The sequence below is a fragment of the Gnatocerus cornutus genome, chromosome 1 (genome assembly GCF_029298725.1).
Source record: "Gnatocerus cornutus isolate USDA-ARS CGAHR chromosome 1, icGnaCorn1.1, whole genome shotgun sequence".
Taxonomy (NCBI): Eukaryota; Metazoa; Arthropoda; class Insecta; order Coleoptera; family Tenebrionidae; genus Gnatocerus; species Gnatocerus cornutus.
This window is the reverse complement of record NC_142233.1, coordinates 26,719,816-26,739,105: the sequence shown is the minus strand read 5'-3', so window position 1 is coordinate 26,739,105 and position 19,290 is coordinate 26,719,816. Positions and strand designations below refer to the sequence as shown.

The 19,290-nt window shown below is 34.0% G+C and overlaps 1 protein-coding gene across 1 annotated transcript; it reads left to right on the top strand.

The window, feature by feature from the left end:
* Nucleotides 1-90: 90 nt before the first annotated feature.
* sano (CABIT domain-containing protein serrano) lies at nucleotides 91-18,793 on the top strand. The gene is made up of 2 exons (XM_088037294.1): nucleotides 91-400; nucleotides 15,208-18,793. Exon 2 carries the CDS (start codon nucleotides 15,232-15,234, stop codon nucleotides 17,059-17,061), a length of 1,830 nt encoding a protein of 609 aa, XP_087893420.1. The 5' UTR covers nucleotides 91-400; nucleotides 15,208-15,231; the 3' UTR covers nucleotides 17,062-18,793.
* The last annotated feature ends 497 nt before the right edge of the window (nucleotides 18,794-19,290 follow it).

Here is a 19,290-nt window from a genome sequence, read left to right as displayed (position 1 = left end):
ACTGAATTCTAATTATTTGTCCAGTTCGTCGCGAAGAAGAGTTCAAGGTTGGTCTTGAAGACATTCTTCTCTGGTGACGGGGACGATAGCTTTTGCTTTGCCCACCACTGAAATTCGGGATTACTCAGACATGTATCTCGCTCTGCGAGTTGGCTGACTCGGCGGACCAACGCTAGTTTGCTGTGTGGTTCTCACCTGAGAGGTGCGCTCAGTTTTAATTTCGCTCTTGTATTAGTTGCACTGTTGTACCCTACTTTGTTGCTCCTGTGGTCGCTGTGGTGAATTCTATTCCGGATAGTGCTTTACGACAAAAATGATGAGTGATTTAAATTATGTGTGACGTGAATAGTGCTCTTTTAATGGATATTTTACCGTACGTAGCACTTGGAGATAGTACACTGTAAGTTCAGGTTTCCATATCGAATTATTTAAAATGTCAGAGCATATTTACAGACATTTAACAGCGATTCTCGCCGTCTAAAGATCACTTTTTTATTTTCTCGTGGAACAAAAATAGGTCTTATTATAACGCGACAAGTGCTAATTAAAGCTTCATTAAAATCCTATTACGCTATTATACTTTGGTGTTAATTCCATTTCATGTCAATCGTCATTGCTTTCTCACCTTCTACTTTAGCACCGTTTTTAGAACACTTGCATAGAAATCATTACCCGAAACAGGTATAGCTATCCTAATAAATAACGGTTACTTTTTTAGTATTGTTGACATCTTGCACCTTTACATCCTAAATTACAATTCCGGATTTTGAAGGTCTTCCCACGCAGATCTTTAAAAAACGTGAACATTCTTGAGCTCCATAATAATTTTGAACTAGGTAAAAGTAATGAGAGTAATCTCGTAAGTAGTACATTATACTCGTTTTTGTGTCTAGTTTATTATTTATAAAATGATTGTTCCCATGTTTCAACTTCAAAACTTTCTACTTAGCTTAACATAAAAACATCTATGGAAGAACTGGACCAATTTAGTCCTATTGGTCAACGTTCGGACAACTTTCTCAAGTGATTAGGCAGAGATCTCATAAAGCACAATTCATCACAATAAATTTTAATTAAACTGACACCATTAGCTCTAAACTGTTTTAAATATAGTTGTTACCATGGCGACGGACCCCTTCATTGAACAATTTCAATTACCAGGGGAGTGCTTTTCAAGGGGTTCGATGATCGAATGATATTTTTATTTGTCGCGGGAAAACTGCGATGACTAACACCCAAAATATCCCACTGATTCCTTTCTGCGTTGTCACGAAAACTTTCTGGTTTTCTTAAAATATGCGTTGATAACTGTTCCGACAAGGTGCAGCTTGACGATAATTTTTAAAGAGAAGATCAATACGGCGCTTCTAGTTATATTGGATTCTCGACACGTCAAAGGTCACCTAAAATGTAGTCATTAAAGTTTCATTTTCCTGGATGCAGATGCATCCATTTTAAAACGAAAGGGGGTGATTCATGTTCCGGTTATTGGAAACTGCGGGGGTGGAATTTGTTCGTTTTTCATTATCTATACTTGGCTAGTAAACTATTTTTTCCTCATAGGCAAAATGAAATTCGATGAAATATTCAAATTTGAACGGATTTTGTAAAGCTCATATTCCCACGTTCATGCTGTAAATATCCAAGTAAAAAATTAAGATTAATTTTCAGCGGATATTTATCTAATGATATCGTATTATCCACACTGTTCTTTTGAATTTATTAGTTAACTTTTCAAGATTCCTTTTCCTGTAATAATTCAGTATTTAATAAAATATAACGCTTAATACGATCATGTTTCAAGGAAGATTTTCATATAAGGCCGTTAAATCTCTGTAAATATGAGTTATGTCAGTGCGAATAACGGTGCCGAGCAGGTCACAAAATCTGCAATTTACTTATCTGATTTTATCAAATTAAAATTCAATTTCATGTACGGCTCCAAACTAGGTTAATAACATGAAAACGATCATTTATAGGAGAATTTTGTATTCTTTTCGTGATATTTAGAACCAATTTAACGCAAATTAATTCAAGTTTCGGTCTATTAAAATTTCGATTACTAGGCAGATGCTGTTTAGGACGAAAGGCACGTACCAAACTCATTTTAAAATTCATTTGCGTTAAAAAAATTTAATGAAGTAGAACGAAGGTGGGCAGTGTAGGTTGTGTACAAACAAAAGTTTGCATTGTTTGGCACTTTGATTGATTTACAATTGAAAATTGAAAAGTTGAAATATAAATTAAGTGTCCTATGAGCACTTTAATTGTAAAAAGTGTGTCACGTATCAAGTTTTTAAATGCAGATATGAACTTGTAACAAAGGAAATCTAAATGGACGTGGAAATGGCACAAATTAATTAAAACGTTTTTAATTTTTGTGGCAATCTGCCTACTTTAAATATTTCAGGAAGGAAAAGATAAAGTTCGAACACATAAATATGTGTTGAGTGTGTATGTTGAATTTGCGGATATCAAAACATAACAAATAAATCAAATACTTAAAATATGCCGAATGATAAGCGTCTACGGATGCAAAATTGTTGCAAATAAATCAACGAGTTGAAACCATAAAGCATAATTTTGAGACCCTTTGTGCTCGTATGTCGTTTGCGGCCTTAAAAGAAGAAGTTTTGTCTCGAGTCTTGCCTTAGCTGGGAGAGAGTTTTAGTCATAAAACTAAACTTTTTAAGCAGTATATTTTATATCAGCATGAAAGCAGTAACCTCTTGGCAAAAGTGTTACAATATTTCCTGTAATTTATTGGTGTAAAATAAGAAACAAAAATCTGTTTCTTTAAACTCCTTGTTACTAAAAATCAATATCATCCAACACTAATTAATAGCACTTAAAGTTCATTTTCTCACAATTATTAATGCAATTTATTATGTTGGAAACAGAAACTATTAATCAACAGAACTGTCAACATCTTTTCTTTGTGGTGTGACATTATTTCAGTGGAGTTTCATAGAAAATAAGCAGTGGAAGACCAAAATGTATTAACGAGTTTTGATAAGACAAAGTGTCTTGGGAAGTTATTTTCTAGTTAGCGTTTTTCTGGCGACTCCTCGGCCTTCTGACTTTGGAAATCAGCACGTATTTTTATAGAGCCATAAATCATTTTAATCGAGTCTCTTGACAATAGCAGCACCAATTTTATTAAACTTGAAAATGAAAACAATCGCAATAAATTCCAAGACCTTCGTAAGTTGGTGAAGTCATTGTACGGGAGAATATTTAAATCACTGCACAAATTTCATTCACGTTATTAACGTCAGTGATTTAGCATTTTTTTGCTACACCTCACAAATTTTCTAGCGGCTCGGTTTTATATCAGGAATAACAAGTTCTCAATTTATGGTCGTATAAGAGGGTTATGAACTCATAAAGGGGGTTGTTACGATACACTTATTAGTCATTAACAGCTGCACTATTATCTGCGATACGGTTCAGGAAATGAGTGTACACGTGGTATTCAGGGATGTGGAAAATTTTATTGTAATATCACGTTATATCGAAAAGGAAATTTGAGGTAGTTTCGTGCCAAAAACCCCAAGAGGAATTTAAATGGGAGCGATCCATTTTTAGTTCTGGTTCTTTATTTTAGATGTTATCACTATGACGTTTAGCATTTAAAAGTTTTCGGAGTTATCAAATAGAGGAATCTTTGCTATTATCGGGTTAACCTTTTGTTGGTACGGGTGTTAATGTAATAAAAAAAGTATGTTAAACTTTCTATTGAAGTGAAGTTATGTGATTATGTTTGTGATTGTAGGAGGAAGAAATCTTTAGAATTTAGAGTAAACTGGTGTGAACAGAATTTTTGTTAGTTGACTTATCGGAGAGTCCCAGCAGGTAGAAAATTCTTATCTAATGATGTAGTCATGTGGACGGTTATTTTATTTCAAAGAGGGGTCTTCTGACGAGCGCTCTTTCTAAAATTCATTATCACGTTATTATAATGTTACCACAAGAAGGTTAGATAACATCTCAATTGAATGAAATTGCAGTCTATCTTGTGCAAATATTGACTTAATAATTTCACAATTGTCATTATCGCGCCTTATGTATAACACTTCTGAAATGCTTTCACTTATTCTGCCCCTTTCTGAATCACCTTTCCATTCTTTCTATCTTTTTACGAATCATAATAATGTATCCTTAATTATACGTTGGTATGCAAGGATAAACATTTATGAAAAGCTTGGGTTGCTTACAACTTCGTGTGTGTATAGTTGAATAATAATTAATGGACAGGGTGCGGGCGTACAATTTAGTACAAAGACAATCCCAGGTGAATCAGCAATATTTTTATGTCAGCAAACTTCAGCCATTATTGATATCTGATAAATTTGTAAGAGCTTAAATCCAATCACTGCAATTTTTTTACCTAACCAGTTAGCAAAAAGCTTGCTTGCGTCACCTAGATAGATCCACGCCCGCTCAATGTTGTGTCGCATTGCATGTTGACACGACTTATCTTCAAATCTTACTCTGAATGTATTACTTAGCTAATAAATTGTCTAATGTACTTTTGTTTGCTTGGCTAATGTTGATCCATAAAAGTGTCTTATTGTGAAAATAGACATTCTGGTATAAATCAAGTCGTAATTTTGATACATTACTTTTCACAATCGGGCGTTGATTTTATCGTAACAGCTTTCATGTTTATGTTACAATGCTATTAAAGGCATTATCTGCCCTATATAAACAGACGGGTAAAATTAAAATGTGGTTGAGAGCTAGTCTAACAGATAAAAAAAAATAGAAGAAATTAACTATAACTTATTTTTGAATTGTAATTCACACTTTTCCATTACCTACATGGCAACACTATCTTTACTTTTGCGGAAAAGCTGCAAAAAAAAGAGAAGCAAAATATTAACTTATAAATCAAAATAAAAATTTATTTTTTGGTAGCGTCATTTTGTGACTTTTACATTCGTACATTGTAGATGCACAAAATCATCAACCTTTTAACTGTGTAGAACATGTCACTTTCATACGGGATCGTTGAAAAATGTCATTTAGAATAAATAAGTAATGAACTATTGTTGAGGCTTTTTGAGATTTTTTTAGATAGATGGTATTGTTCTTGCACTCGTGTGATATTTACATACACACTCGTGCGAAATTTGGCACTTTTCGCACTTATTATGTTAAATGGTTTAGAAGAAAAGAGGACGAAGAAAGTTTTAAGCATATTTTATGCCACAATTAATTTTAGTGCGAAAACTAGAAAAAAATAATTAATCAGAACTAGATTGATCTTCAACTAATTTTTACGTTGAATGAAAAGATTTCACCTTGATTTTCATTGAAAAATTTTGAAGGTTGCCGGTCACCAAAAAACGGAACGTACGTGTGACACACATTGCAATTTTTCCATTGTTTGTGCAAGCTTCTGGTGGTCAGTTTTTCAAAGCTTCAATGTTGTTCTCTTATTTTGTAAACAAGGAAATGTTTACATTGCATTTTTTACAACAGAAATGTTATAAATTGCACAAGTGATAATAATTAAACAATATTTTTGCGTTGCTACTGATAACATTAACATTTAATAGGAATTCATTTTCTTATTTTGCAACGAAAAGGATTACATAATAATGCAAGTGATTGAGGTGCAGTCTGCAATAAACAATTTTTGTAATACATAATACCAGTACAGTTATGATAATTATGTAGTAGTAGATCGAGGTTATATCAAATCAGCTGATTAAAATTAAGTGAAGTTATATCGTTCCTTATTATTCTTTGCTTTAAGGAACATAGTTAATACATTTAAATTACAAGCATGTTCTACATGAACGTTTCATTATTCCGTATCATTAATTTATAACAATTCAAAATAATCCACCCACGTAATAAATGTTGGCAATATGAGTAGGTAGATATAGGTACATGTTAAATCGAGCAGTGATTTCACTGTGATTTTTTATTAAAACTCTACTGGACACTGTGACCGGTGACACGTGTTTTAAAAGTCCGCTTTAATGCATTTTTAATTGATGCACGTCTTACACAATAGAAAATCATATGTATTTTGCAGATTAACAAATCGTTAACAAAGTGTATGTTGCGGTGCAACAAACGGTACGCTGTATGTCACAACACTTTCCATCTTAAATGTCAAACTATACCATTTTATTCTGAGGCAACAGTTTTTATCTGATTGCTGATATTGAAGGTTATTCTTCTTATATAAGGGACTCGATGCGTGTAGGAAATATAGATCAAAATGCCGGTCATTCTTGATAAAGGAAATAATCAGAGTAAATTTCATTTTAATAAAAGAACACTCTATAAATGGTTACGATAAGAAAAAGTGAGGAATTAATTAGTTGTGTAAAATATCTTTGCTTAACAAGCGGCCGTGAATCATAAAAATGAAACATCAAGTGTGAAATTGTAAAAGTGAAATAAAAAAGTAAGACCGGCCTCGTTATTCACTGTTAATTAGAAGATTAATCCTTTTAGAAACTAATAGAGATATGTTAATTTTGACAGTTGTAGGACAATAAATAGAGATTTTAAATGTTTAATTCACACTTATTCTTCTGTTGAGTTTTAATTTAAATTTTGCGTCATAAATTTTTACGATTTGACAATTACTTTAATACTAAACCTCACACTGACGTGAGGTTAGTACAAGGTGTTTATAAATGTTTCTAGCATCAAGGGTGGCTATGAAATGTCAAAGAAATAGTGTATGACAGGAATTCCAAAGCCACGCTTGATGCTAGAAACATTTATAACCACCTTGTATGTCATAATTAACTGTACCTCCCAAAAATTAAAGGCGCCAATTCGAAAATGAAATTTTGTTTATTTTACTTACTGCATCTTTGCTAATTTAGAATTTTTATTTCAAATATTATTGTAGAGTCGTAAATTTAACTTATTAAATCTATAGGTATAATAATGTCGACGTTAACTTTTAAAGTTTGGAATGAATAGCACGTAGTTTAACTGGACTTCCTTATTCTGTTTTGGTTTGCCACGATTCCGCTATGAAACTTTTGATTCCATTCCCGTGCGCTTCAATTCTCCTGTCTTGTATATTGTAATTTTTATTATTATCTGTGTAGTCTAGGATCGATTTTTGTTATTGTCTTATGGCACTGGAATTGCTTCTTTGACATTAACTGTAATAAGTTTTGTTGTTCATTGAAGTCAATAAAAGAGGAAAGTTATGGATTTCCACCTGATTGTGAAATGTAATATAGCTAATAATTAATAATCTCAGTAGTGCGGAATTGTTACTTTGCCATGGTATTTCATTCAATTTTTTTTATATTTGCACCAATCGGTTTTTGAAAGTTTTTTTTGCTTTATATTTTTTTATTTAGAGTAAAAGTTTGGAGAATTTTTCATTTTCGGTATAAAAGGGATGAGATTTAAATTTCGTCAAATCCGAGATTGAAAAAGTAAGATATTTGGAGGCGACAGAACAAATTCATCCCTTCATTCCATGTGATATTTTATAAAGAAATTAAGTAATTTCGTCAAATTTGAGATGCTAGAAAAGTTTGAAACGTAAACCGAGATAATTTAGAAACCTTTTGAAAATTCACATTTGCATGAGATTTTACAAGAAAATAAGACTTATTACTTACTTTAAAACTGAGGTTAGAAATTCAATTAGGTTAAAGTTTTTTGGTTGATAAATCAATAAAATCTGAATTAAAAATGTTGTTGATTTGGCACATTCGAAAATTCTTTGACGTCACTTGAATTTTTGAATCTTTTAATTGATGGTGCCACCAATAAAATTAATTTGATTTTTAACCAGAATGAATAACGCTACAATTTGTGTAAATAATGCTTTGGTGTATGACTTGTTTGCGGCACTGCTGTAGTCTTTCCGCACTAACAGCGCAAAAGTAGGGTTATAGAAAAGTGTGCGTTACAATGCAGGAGGTCAAAAAAACGTTTTTTCCTAATTCTTCTGGTGATTTGGAAAATAACTATTAAATAGATGAGATATAAGAGAACGCTTTTCCTCAAATTCGAGGTGCTTGGAAAAGTTGGAAATTTTATTAGGACGCGTCAGAAGAACTTTGAAAACATCAACTTTGTGCTGCCATGAATGAGAAAAAGCAAAGATTGAATTGTGTAATAAGCAATAAAAAATAAAACGAACGTCTCACGTTCTTATTGATTTTAAAATCGAGGAAACTTTTCGCAATTATCGCATGTCAATAATAAACAGCCATTGTTGTTCGATCGAACAAATCTTGTCGTAATTTCGACGTTTTTTATTATTTTTTATCAAAGAAACACAATACCTCAATAAATATAGTCCAATTATTAAAAAGGTACAAGGTCTGCGTCTAATTCGTGCGGAAAATAATTTGGTGAGATGAAGGTTATAGCAAAATACAAACAAAATTTTCAATGGTTTAGTTTGGTAGAATAGTCCTTAATTACACAGTCTGATAGGATCTAATGGTACAACAAGATACGATGTTTCTCATGCCAGTGGTTACAAATTAATAGGAAAAAATAACATAATAATATAATCATGAGCATGACATATAACAATAGCAAACCTTATCGATTCAATCACAACATGTCACAATGGGATTTAACTGGAGCCCCAAATTTCAGGCGGTCAAATTAATTAAAAGCGAATTAGTGCAAACGAACTGAAAGCGATGAGAAGTCATTATTTCCAGCACAGTTTTTCGTTGTTTGTCACAGTTTTTCATTTTTAATTGATGGCTAACGTTTGGAGTTGCGCAAAATTATCGAGATAATTGATTAATTTGTTGTGTTGTTGTTTTGCCATAAAAATTGTGGTTTCATACATAAAACGTCTAATTTTATAACACCGATATTACCTATGCTCCAATGAAACCGCCGTTTCCAATAGTGTTAATAAAATTAGCAATAAAGCTAAGATTTGAAAGTATTTTCAAAATAGTGCTCCGTTTTCGTTTAAGTTCTAATTGCTTTGAGTTTAAAGGGGTTTATGACACGGGAAATGATTCATACCGAGAATCTTAAATAATATCGATTTAGTATCACACTCATTATTACGAAAGGAGAATGTTACAGATGTCGAGAGTGGCAATTAATCCACCCAAAAAATACATTTTTATGACAGATCCAAACAGTTCATGGATAGTAATTAGAATGTTTTGCAGTTGTTAAAAGGTACAACAATTTGTGAAAGTTTTATTTCAACTTCTTAGTTATTTGCAGACGCTAATTATACGTGCAACAAAGTACACACATGTATTAATTAGCCATTGACATGAAAACTGAAACTGTTTCCGTAAAACTGAGTTTCTTTGGTGCCATACTTGTCTTTCTTTCTTCACTGACCCTCTTCTTGCATGTCGGCAACTTTTTAGAGGTCGTTAACTAACATATTATAAACTGCATAGAATGTCTTCTATCTCGTTCACGAAGTTTATTAATTACGAGTACTTTCGGGAATGCGCTCGAAGTTGAATGCGGCTATAAATTATGGCTATGAAAACAACGAAGTAAAACGGAATCCCTCCAATCTTTGATAATGATAGTTTATCATACAGAGTTAAATTATTGTGAAAATAAATGTACATTAGTGCTATCACGTTTCCAATAAACCGCTCCAGCTCTGAACAATAGTCAAAAAAGCTATTGGAATCGGGATATGATTTTTGGGTAATGTGAATCTGACACGCAAGGCATTGAAGACGAAGACGAAAAGGAAACAGTTACTAATTAGATCATTTTTAATGAAACTTGACTACATACTTAGTTAAAAGCAAATTCCAATATTCGCCGACCAAGAGTTATTCAAAGACCGTTATTATAACCTTCTTATTATTGCCCACATGCGAGAATGTTTTGACATTTTAGCAACATAATGTAGCAGACAAATTAACAGACAACTAATTTACAACTGCGTGGGCGGAGGAAAAAACTCATTATTTTGAATATGTGAAGAGAGATGGATATAGATTTACAGTTAATGTACTACATACAAGTTTGTGGACATCCTGTTTCATTTTTGTCCACACACTGATCATCAATTTTGTTTGTGGAAACGTTGCATCAGCGCCATGGGAGGTGGGAAAAGTTTCACAACTCATAATTTTTGCCTAGAGTTCAGTTAAAATGGAAAATATTGATTACCGTTAACGCATATTTCAGCAGCAAATTGGCACCAGAACTGATTAGATTGAACACATCTGTCAACAGAGATTTGCATTTTTATGGTGATTGGTACAGTTATTGGCGATAAACTAATTGAAATTAGGACACGTTATACCAAAATTGTGCAGTGTCCAGCAGCTGCTCGTTCGTGACAACAAAAACAAAAAAGTAGAACGAAACTAACGTTCTCAAAAATAGAAAATAATGAAAATGTTAACACATCTAGATTAGAAAAAAAATGAGAATGAGTTGCGTTAATACATTTGAAATCAGTTGCTGTCATAAGTTTTGCTAGCCAATCATGCGTAAATCGCGTGGTAACACCAAATGAGTGATTACCACTCGTCTCATTTAGCAGGATTTTTACAAGTGTGAAATGAAGTAGATGGCTTGTAAATTATTTTCTACATGGAACAAAACATAACACAAAACATGACTCAGGTATCTGCCCCTAACAACATGCATTTAGAACGTCTCCTTCAGAACAAAATTCGCTTTGTTTTCAAATACAGTTATGATGTCAAGTGAAAAAGTGCAAGTTCAGGTACAAGGCTTCAAGAACCATTAACAGTTGCTTCTTAAATAAACAAGTCACTTTGTAAGATGCATGTACTAAAATGCTTTTATTCAGCGAAAGTTTGAAGTACGTTTTACATTATATTTAGCACTTAGGTAACACAATTGTATTTTGAAAAAATGGTGGCTTTGCATACACAGGCTGCACTTCTAGTCAAATTTGAATAAGAGGAGAGTGTGTGTTCATAATAAAATGAACACAGCTTTTAGTACTGATTAAATATTTTGTGAAGATTCTTCTACGAGCGGCCACAATCTTTTAATTGATCGCTACCTGATTAAATCGCTGATGTTTTCACGGATTCTTAAGTTTCGGGGACAAAAAACAGTGGACAAGCAATATCCGGCGAGTAAGGTGGATGGTTAGTCCTCATAACAAAGTTTTTATCCAGAAACTCGAAGACAATTAATGAGAAATGCGGTGATACGCTCTGGATCATGGTATCAAAATTCGTATAAATTATAAAATTGTTTAGTTACAGTCTGTCTGAATGATGCGTTCTCGTCAGTGACTCTCGTAGAGGACGCCCATTCTTTCTGTCATCCTCTAGGGATTCTTGAATTCTTACCAGTTGAACACCTTGCTATGGCTTAAACAGGCAGTTGTTCTATAAAAAAAAACTTGAAATGCAATTTTACCCAAGTGAGATCAAAATTTGATTGCTGTTTGTTCCATTTTAATGGTTCACTGAAACGATTAAATTTAAAGATCCCGTCTGTCGTTATTGATCCCTCAATGCCGAGCCGATAGTTCCGAAACATATTGAAAGCTCTGAGATCTGCATAGGTACATATAAAAAACACGCTTTTCTTACTTCTCATTGGAGAAGTAGTACCTAGCACCAAGCACCAAGTACCAAATGGATACTATTTCTGCTGATCATTGTAAACGTTTTCTGCCAATCTGTCATTGCAATAAACTATCTTCTGAGTAAAACGCCAATTGTTCTGGTGAGCCCGAGAGAACTGAACATGTGATGGTACTCTGCTCCCAGCCGCAGGTCGTGCTATTTGTTCTTGAAGGCATAGTGGAAGAGTAAAAGCATGAGCATGGGGCAAAACTGCAGATCTCATTACCGGCAGTTAGATGTGGCCGGAGCATCGACCAGTGCGGCGCGACCTTGAGCTGGTCACACTTCTGGTCAGCAATGGGCAAGGTCCGCCCGGTGAAAATATGGCCTTGACTCTAGCGAGTTCAAGCGGCCGCTCATAATGAGCGCACTTTCTAAACGAGTGCCTCCCAATAGGTGCTACGCGAACTAAACACGCATACGTAGCCATACATCGTGACAACCAAATTGCAGGGAATATTTTGCCATAGTCAAAACAATAGAAAGTTTCATCTATTACATCGACACCTATATACCGCCTACCGTGTAAACAGGGTCTCTCAATAAAGTAGGTGACCTAAAGCTAACGCGAGTAACAGTTTGTTTCCATAAAGTAGGCTGTACCACTTCCTGATTCACCAAAAATAATTGCGTTAGTCATTAGACCCATAGACCAATTTGGAGTGGATACATGGAAGCTCTAAACGATTTCAGAGCAGAAGCTGGTTAGTGGAGTAGGTGATGAAGCGCACAATGACAACCATTTGAACCAAGAAGAGAAAACTCATAGAAAACTGACCAACAACAATAGAATCGATTTACAATGTGATGTTTACGATCTGCCTCGCGAACAATAAATTTGCAATAATCTTCACTAATTAGTAATCACAGGTAATAGCTAGTTTTACCGTCTAATTGACCAGCTTTTATTGATACTTATTTTCGCGTACTTGGAAGAAGATGTTTAGACGTTGTTAGTACAATTTGTTGCTATAACGATATTTCTAACAGATTTTTTTTTTTGAAAATAGTTAGAAATATGGTCTAAAGGCTAGCAGCAGTAGGTATTACATTCAAAACGCAACAAGCGAGAGAAGCTTTAATGGACTGTGAATCTAAAGAGAAAGATTTTATGGCTGATGGTGCAGACAAAAAAAATAAAACTTGTAAGTGAAAATTCATTTCACAACTGCAGTCCAAGTTTACAGAAAGAAATATTTATTAGATGAATGTCAAGACGTGCTTTTCTGGAGAGAAAGTAAGATTACGGCTTTTTGGACATTATTCACTGGAGTTAAATTCTTATTCACTAGTCATATTGCAACTGTAAATCATTCATGATTTGTACTCGTAGGTTTACGTTAGTTACAAGATACCTGTCTAGAGTATATTTCTTTATAATTGTTAAAAATATGATTGATACCATGTCCATAGAATAATTTTAAGAAATGTCACTCCTCGGGTATTCTGCTCACATCAACTTATCTTTGATATTGTTTATTTACATTTACACTCGATGTCAAATCTTGGATTCTGTCGCGGGCTGTAAAAATTAGTCTTCAAGTATTCTACTGACAACTTGATAATTTATCTACAATCTTACTTATTTACATTTAATATCTGATACAAAACATGGACGATTACAAGCGTTGTGAAAGATGCTTGTCGCGGGTTGGCAGTCAGAAGTATTTTTATATAAAGCGGAAACATGCAACAAAATTTACGAATATATAATATAAGAAGATGCAAGTTTTCTGAGCTGTGAAGTAGATTTTCGACATATTTTTAGGCTTTTCCACTATTTGATTGTTCAAAATATTTTTTTATTACTACCTTGAGAACATGTCGTCTGCTTTCGGACTGTGAAATTTAATTTCTCTCCTACAAGTAGATAAGGAAAAGTGTATTTCGGGTTGTTTATGTTAAATTTAATATCAAACTTACATATTATACAGGAGATGAAAAATATAAAAAAACATACATAATATAATTACTATTACTACATACATATATTTTTAAATAATATAATTATTAAGTATATTAGATTTTTAATGTTAATTTTGGAATCTTTAGATCATCTGGGCTGATTTTTATTCTTTGGGTTTTTGAAATCACTTTTATGGATCGTTTGATTTGAGTGGATTTTCTTGTATTATTTTTAATATTTTTTGAATTCTTTAGCGGCACTTTGCAGACTCTTTGGTTACTTTTGATAATTGATTTTCTATTTGACTCTAACTTTTTAGTGTTTTTAGATCTATTCGCTTTCTTAGACTTGACCGTTGAATTCTTTGAATTCTCTTAATCTTTCCAATTCTTTAGATTTTTTAGGTCATTGGAATATCGTGGATTCTTTTCATTCTTTATAGATTAGATTTTAAAAATGATCGAATTTTTAATAACTCTGAAACCATTTAGTTATTTGATTGCCTTTTGTCATTTTCTATAACTTAGCAACTTGAATTTTTTTATCCTTTCGGTAAGTACTTTAAAGCTTTCTGTTTTCTTTGAGAAACTAAGTTATCTTTATTCTTTTACTTCAAAACAAAATATCAAAAAATTATTATCTCAGCTTGATGCTGTGGAAGGAAACAAGCCGGCGTCAGAACAAGGACAAAGTAATATCAGCATTGAATCTTTTCTAGGCACTTAGCATATCATTTTTTACTTTCTGCCAATTATAACTAGAGATGAAAGAGGCGGACAGATTAAGTCATGACATGACTTCATGCGCTAAAGCCAATATACGCATAATTTTTAATTACAATGAGAAACTTTCCGTCATAAACACAATTTGCATCTCAGGCTGTTCCATAAACAGTCATACTAAAAAGATACTTTGCAATGAAAATAATGTCATTACATTACAAATAAGTAACAACTAATTAATTCAATTTGATTTACGCGTGCTTAAGAATTTGTTATGTTCAAGTAATAATATACGTGCAAGAACTAGTATGTAAATTAGATCAATTCTGTTCGTGATATAAAGACAAATGACAAATGGGACGACTTAACCGTTCTGCTTCACTAAATGAGATGAGCCAATAATATTGGTATCATTTTTAAATTAGTGTCATCCGATGTTCAGAATGCTCATGGTTAAATTAGAGAAATTATTTAATTATAACCAACATTAAATATTCGTTGCTATCTCTAAAAAGCACTTAAGTAGTTTTTACATATTTCATAATACGGCCTACACTCGCTGTGGGTATGTCTACCAAACTGTTCTGCATTCTGCATTACTAAAGAACAGTACGAGAGTTGTCTCTCGATGTCCTTGAAATTTCCTGTGCCATTTCCTGCCTCCATTAACTTACTTTCCCTCCTCCACATCTGCAACCATTTAAGTTGAATAACGTAAATTATTACTGTTGGTTATAATAATAACATTTAATTTTCTTGGCTTGAACAAAGGTTACTTGCTGACTGTTTTAACTATGGTAAATTCGTTTGAGACATCCAAGTCGTGTCATAAGTTTATTTTCATGTTTAAAGCGCTGGGTAATAGCTAGTCCAAGAACTTCTTTGTAACAGTAACGGTAACTTTTTTGTCAAACCTGTATTCGCTCATCTAATCATACCTAACAGCATAGTAATTCCATCTAATTTCATTATACACTATCTGATGATTGTGTTTCTTTTCCAGAGATGAGGTTCAAAAAGTGCTAGAATGGCCGCCACGGATGGGCAAATTACAGTCGCTGCTGCAAGATGGGCGGACGAGGGTAACTATCTTCGAGAGTTTGTGTCGAAATATCAGTTACCGGCCGTGGTGAAGATCATCAAAGGACAATATGGAGGACTGGGAGTGCCTACGCTTCCAAGCCCCGGCCTCCAATCGACAGCCCTTCTGGTATCCGCCGGAAAGAGGCAGAAAATCGTTGCACAAGGTGTTAAAATTAAGGAAGGTCGCAGATTAGTCTCTGTAGGCCCCAGATTAGTCATTCCCGATACATACACAGGATACTTCGAATTACTTAGTGAGGAAGGTCGCGCGGTGCGATGTATAGAGAGTGTGGCTGAACTAGCGAGACGTCGACCAGAAGAAGGCTGTTTAGTACGCGAGACGATCCGGGGGGTTCAAGCAAAGACTGATTTGGAAGGTGCCATGGTACCAGAAGGCGCCAGAACTATTCCTGCAGGTGAAATACTAGTCCCCGCCGGCGAAATTGTTCTACCGGGTTCCAAAGGTCGGTACCTGAAATGTCTCGACAATCGAGGCGACACGATACTCTTGGGTTTAGAGCAAAGAGGGAAGTTTTCTGCATTGGCGCGGGAAGACAACATAAGTGGAGTTCACACTGCAAAAAACCTCTTGAGTAAGCGACTGCCTTTAACAGTTAGATTAGTTCATGGCACCGCACCCCGGGGCCTGAAAAGTCCAAGTCATTTTGTGCCAGAGCTTAGATTATTGTCAGTTTTCGAAGAAGAGCACGTGTTTGCTCTACCTTTGCAAAAGGATTCTCAGAGCGTAACCGCCCTACCTTTGGCTGCTCCCTTGAAACTGTTGAGAACGCGAAATGAGGAACAATTAAGGGTCATGACTGAGTTCAATAGATTAGTAGAGAAATGCACAAGATTACTTAGCGACGTAGCGGACCGCATCCAAGTCCTAGATGGTAAATTGGGCGACTCAAAGAAACAATCAACGACCCAACCCACAGACGTAAAGAATGGTTATTTGCTACGTCGAAGCGCGTCGTCGGATTCAGCAAATCACCGTACAAAGCACTCCCATCATCGCAAAGACGAGAATCGAGTGCCCATCCACTCGAAGGATTACGACGAAATCGATCAGATATATGATTATGTACGTGGATTCGCTCCGTTACCCAAGAACATCCGGTCGCCCTTTACCGATCCTTCACCCTCTCTGACTTCGCACAGTTCCACACCTTCACATCCTGTCTCGGATCTTACTAAACCAGAACCTCCGCCTATAGAAACAATTCCAACAAAGAAACTTCAAGCAGAGAAACGAAATCGCAAAACAGCGTCTTCAACAATCCGAGAACCCAACACCGTTAAGCCTGCTGTTCACATGGAGAAAACACCTCCTGGCCTTCCGAAGCTTTACATTAAAAACGGTCAGTCACAACGTAGCAGACTGCTACGTCAAAAAAGCGCTTCTCCGATGAAAGAAACACCACCCAGTCCCATTTCAAAGTCAGGATCGCCGCTGTTTAACATTAGGTACAAATCCCTGAACAACTTACAACAAGCAATGGAGTTGGATGGTACATTGGATTCTAGTAACTCAGGAGGACGAGCGTCCGGAGACTCTGGAGGAGTGATTAAACAACCGGAAAAAAGATCAAGGAAGCTCTCTAGACCTCGAAGTCTGACTAATTTAGTCTGGGAAATAAGAGAACATCCTGATATTTCTATGCCAGTCATCGATAAACCGAAGAAAATCGAACCAGCGGCCATTGTTTATAAAAAACATTCGAAATATTCAATTAACGGCCCAAGTCAACGCCGAGGGACACTTTATTTATAAAATTTATGTAATTCTCCATATTGTACCCGTTCAGCTTGCGCTGTTTGTGATTTGTGTACTGTAACTTTTTTTAAAAGTCTAAGTATATTTTAAGACTTGTGATTTCTAGTTTATAGAGTTTTTTATTTAAATTTAAACAATTTGTGATAACGAGTTATTTGAACTTTAAAGTGTCACATAGGTAATGTAGAATTAGCCATCATCATATTAACAGTGTAAACCATAATTTAATGTTTTAGATTTTGTGCCAAGTCCGTTATTACCAAATTATACAGACATACGCTTATTTAGAGTACGTGTATAGTTTGATATGAGGTTTAAAAAACTTCCTAATTAATAGCTGTGCTACTGTTAGCAAACACAGTGATAAAGTAAACAAAGCGCACCATAAATAAACCTATGTAATTTCTTTGTTTGCTCCTGAATGTGTTGTACTTCACAATCAAGCATAACATTAAATTCTTTTCCCATGTCTCCATTAACTTTTACAAAAGACATGTTTGTATTTGTGTAACAGTTTCCCAAAAACGCGAGTTTTTACGAAATAATCCAGTCAAGTGTTTTTCATTTGTTGAACGTTGAACCAATCCATACAACGGCCTCCCGATACCTACCAAATGCGTTCACAGGAAGTTAAGGTCTTTGACTGGCTCTACCTGAGAATACATAATATTATATTACTGGTAAGGTCTTGAAAACTAATTATTCACGTGAGTGAAAACGGCAACACTTGAACATAGTAACAAGTTACATCGGAAATACCTAAGTTTGGTGTAAATAACTCTTTGTAAAATTTCAGCTTATCACAGGGACATCTTGTTCCCATTTAATTGCATTATTTTTCATGAGAGTTTTCAAAACACGTGTTTCCTGTTGGTGCAAGTCGAGTCAAGACGATATAAATAATGCAAAACGTAGATGGGTTTAATAGGATGCCAGGTTTTTGTTAAGTGTTTAATTATTTATATGTTGTTTTCAGTTTTTCAGTATTCACGTTACATGAAGGTCTAATATATCGATATAAAATTTATAGCATAACCGTCGCTGGTGGTTTTATTTCATGTCTGTGGTAGACATCGGCCAAGCAATTTTAAATACAAAAGACAAAAACGCATGCTCTGTTGACTACCTATAGTATTTAAAATAGTACAAAGTTTAGTGGTTAAGTCGTCTAACTGTATTTTAGAACTTAAAATTGAAATTAATACACCAAACTTACACATTAATTTGGAACTCTCTAGCTTCAAATAGATTCGTTATCACTAAATTGTTTTGCCATAATTGTATAATTAGGCAAAGATACTGATGCTTATTTTTCATCTGTGATGAAACCATGTCGTTTTTTATATGTTAAAATTAAGTTATTAGACGTAGGAGTTATTTTAAAATGAAACATTATTATATTTCCAACAAAACACTAAATGCCTTTAAGAATGTGCTTTATTTAGGTGTCCAAACTTGTAGTTACGTTCAACGTCGCTGTTTGTATTCCTAATACATAAATGCAACATGCATGTATTTTTGGATTTTAAAATTTACTGTTATCGTTAGATTGATCATACTTCATTTAAACACGAAACAATTTTAGGAAAAGATAATACCAAATTACCAAAATAGTGTGAAAATTTATAAAGATTTAATTTAAATGAAGCGTGTATGTTTCTAACGAGTGTCGATATTTACTATACAGTCTGTAAAATATATAAAGTAAAGAAAATTTGTGTTAGAAAAATGTGTTGTTTTATTAAGATGTACCTTACTTAAGTTTCTTGGTTTTTTAAAAATAATTTTTTGGATTTTTATAACAGACAAACTAAATAAAATGTGAACTGATTGGAAAGGCGCCGGCGAAGAAACTTCCTATTTCCTATTTTTAAAGTTGTGGTTAAGTGGTAATTAATCAGAAGCTGCATAATTAGCAAATTTAAATAGATTGAGCTGTCAAAGGAGATGCAATGAAATTTGAATGAAATTACAAAAAATATTAAACGCAGTAAACTCTCAGAAATGAATTCAATTAGTTTTCTCACGACCAACATTAGGTCTTGACTATAGATTTGCAGATACTTTGCACTTTTCGTTAAAATAAACATTTCGCAAACATTGTAGCATTGAGAATATAATATTGAGCAAGATGCATTTGGACTGAAAAAAAGTCGTATTTTGTACTAGTGGGAAACAAGATTTTTTACAATCTCAGCAATATACAAAATTTTAACGTTAAATACT

Coding starts and splice junctions, on each gene's coding strand:
- sano (XM_088037294.1), top strand. CDS start 15,232: ATGGCCGCCACGGATGGGCAAATTACAGTCGCTGCTGCAAGATGGGCG.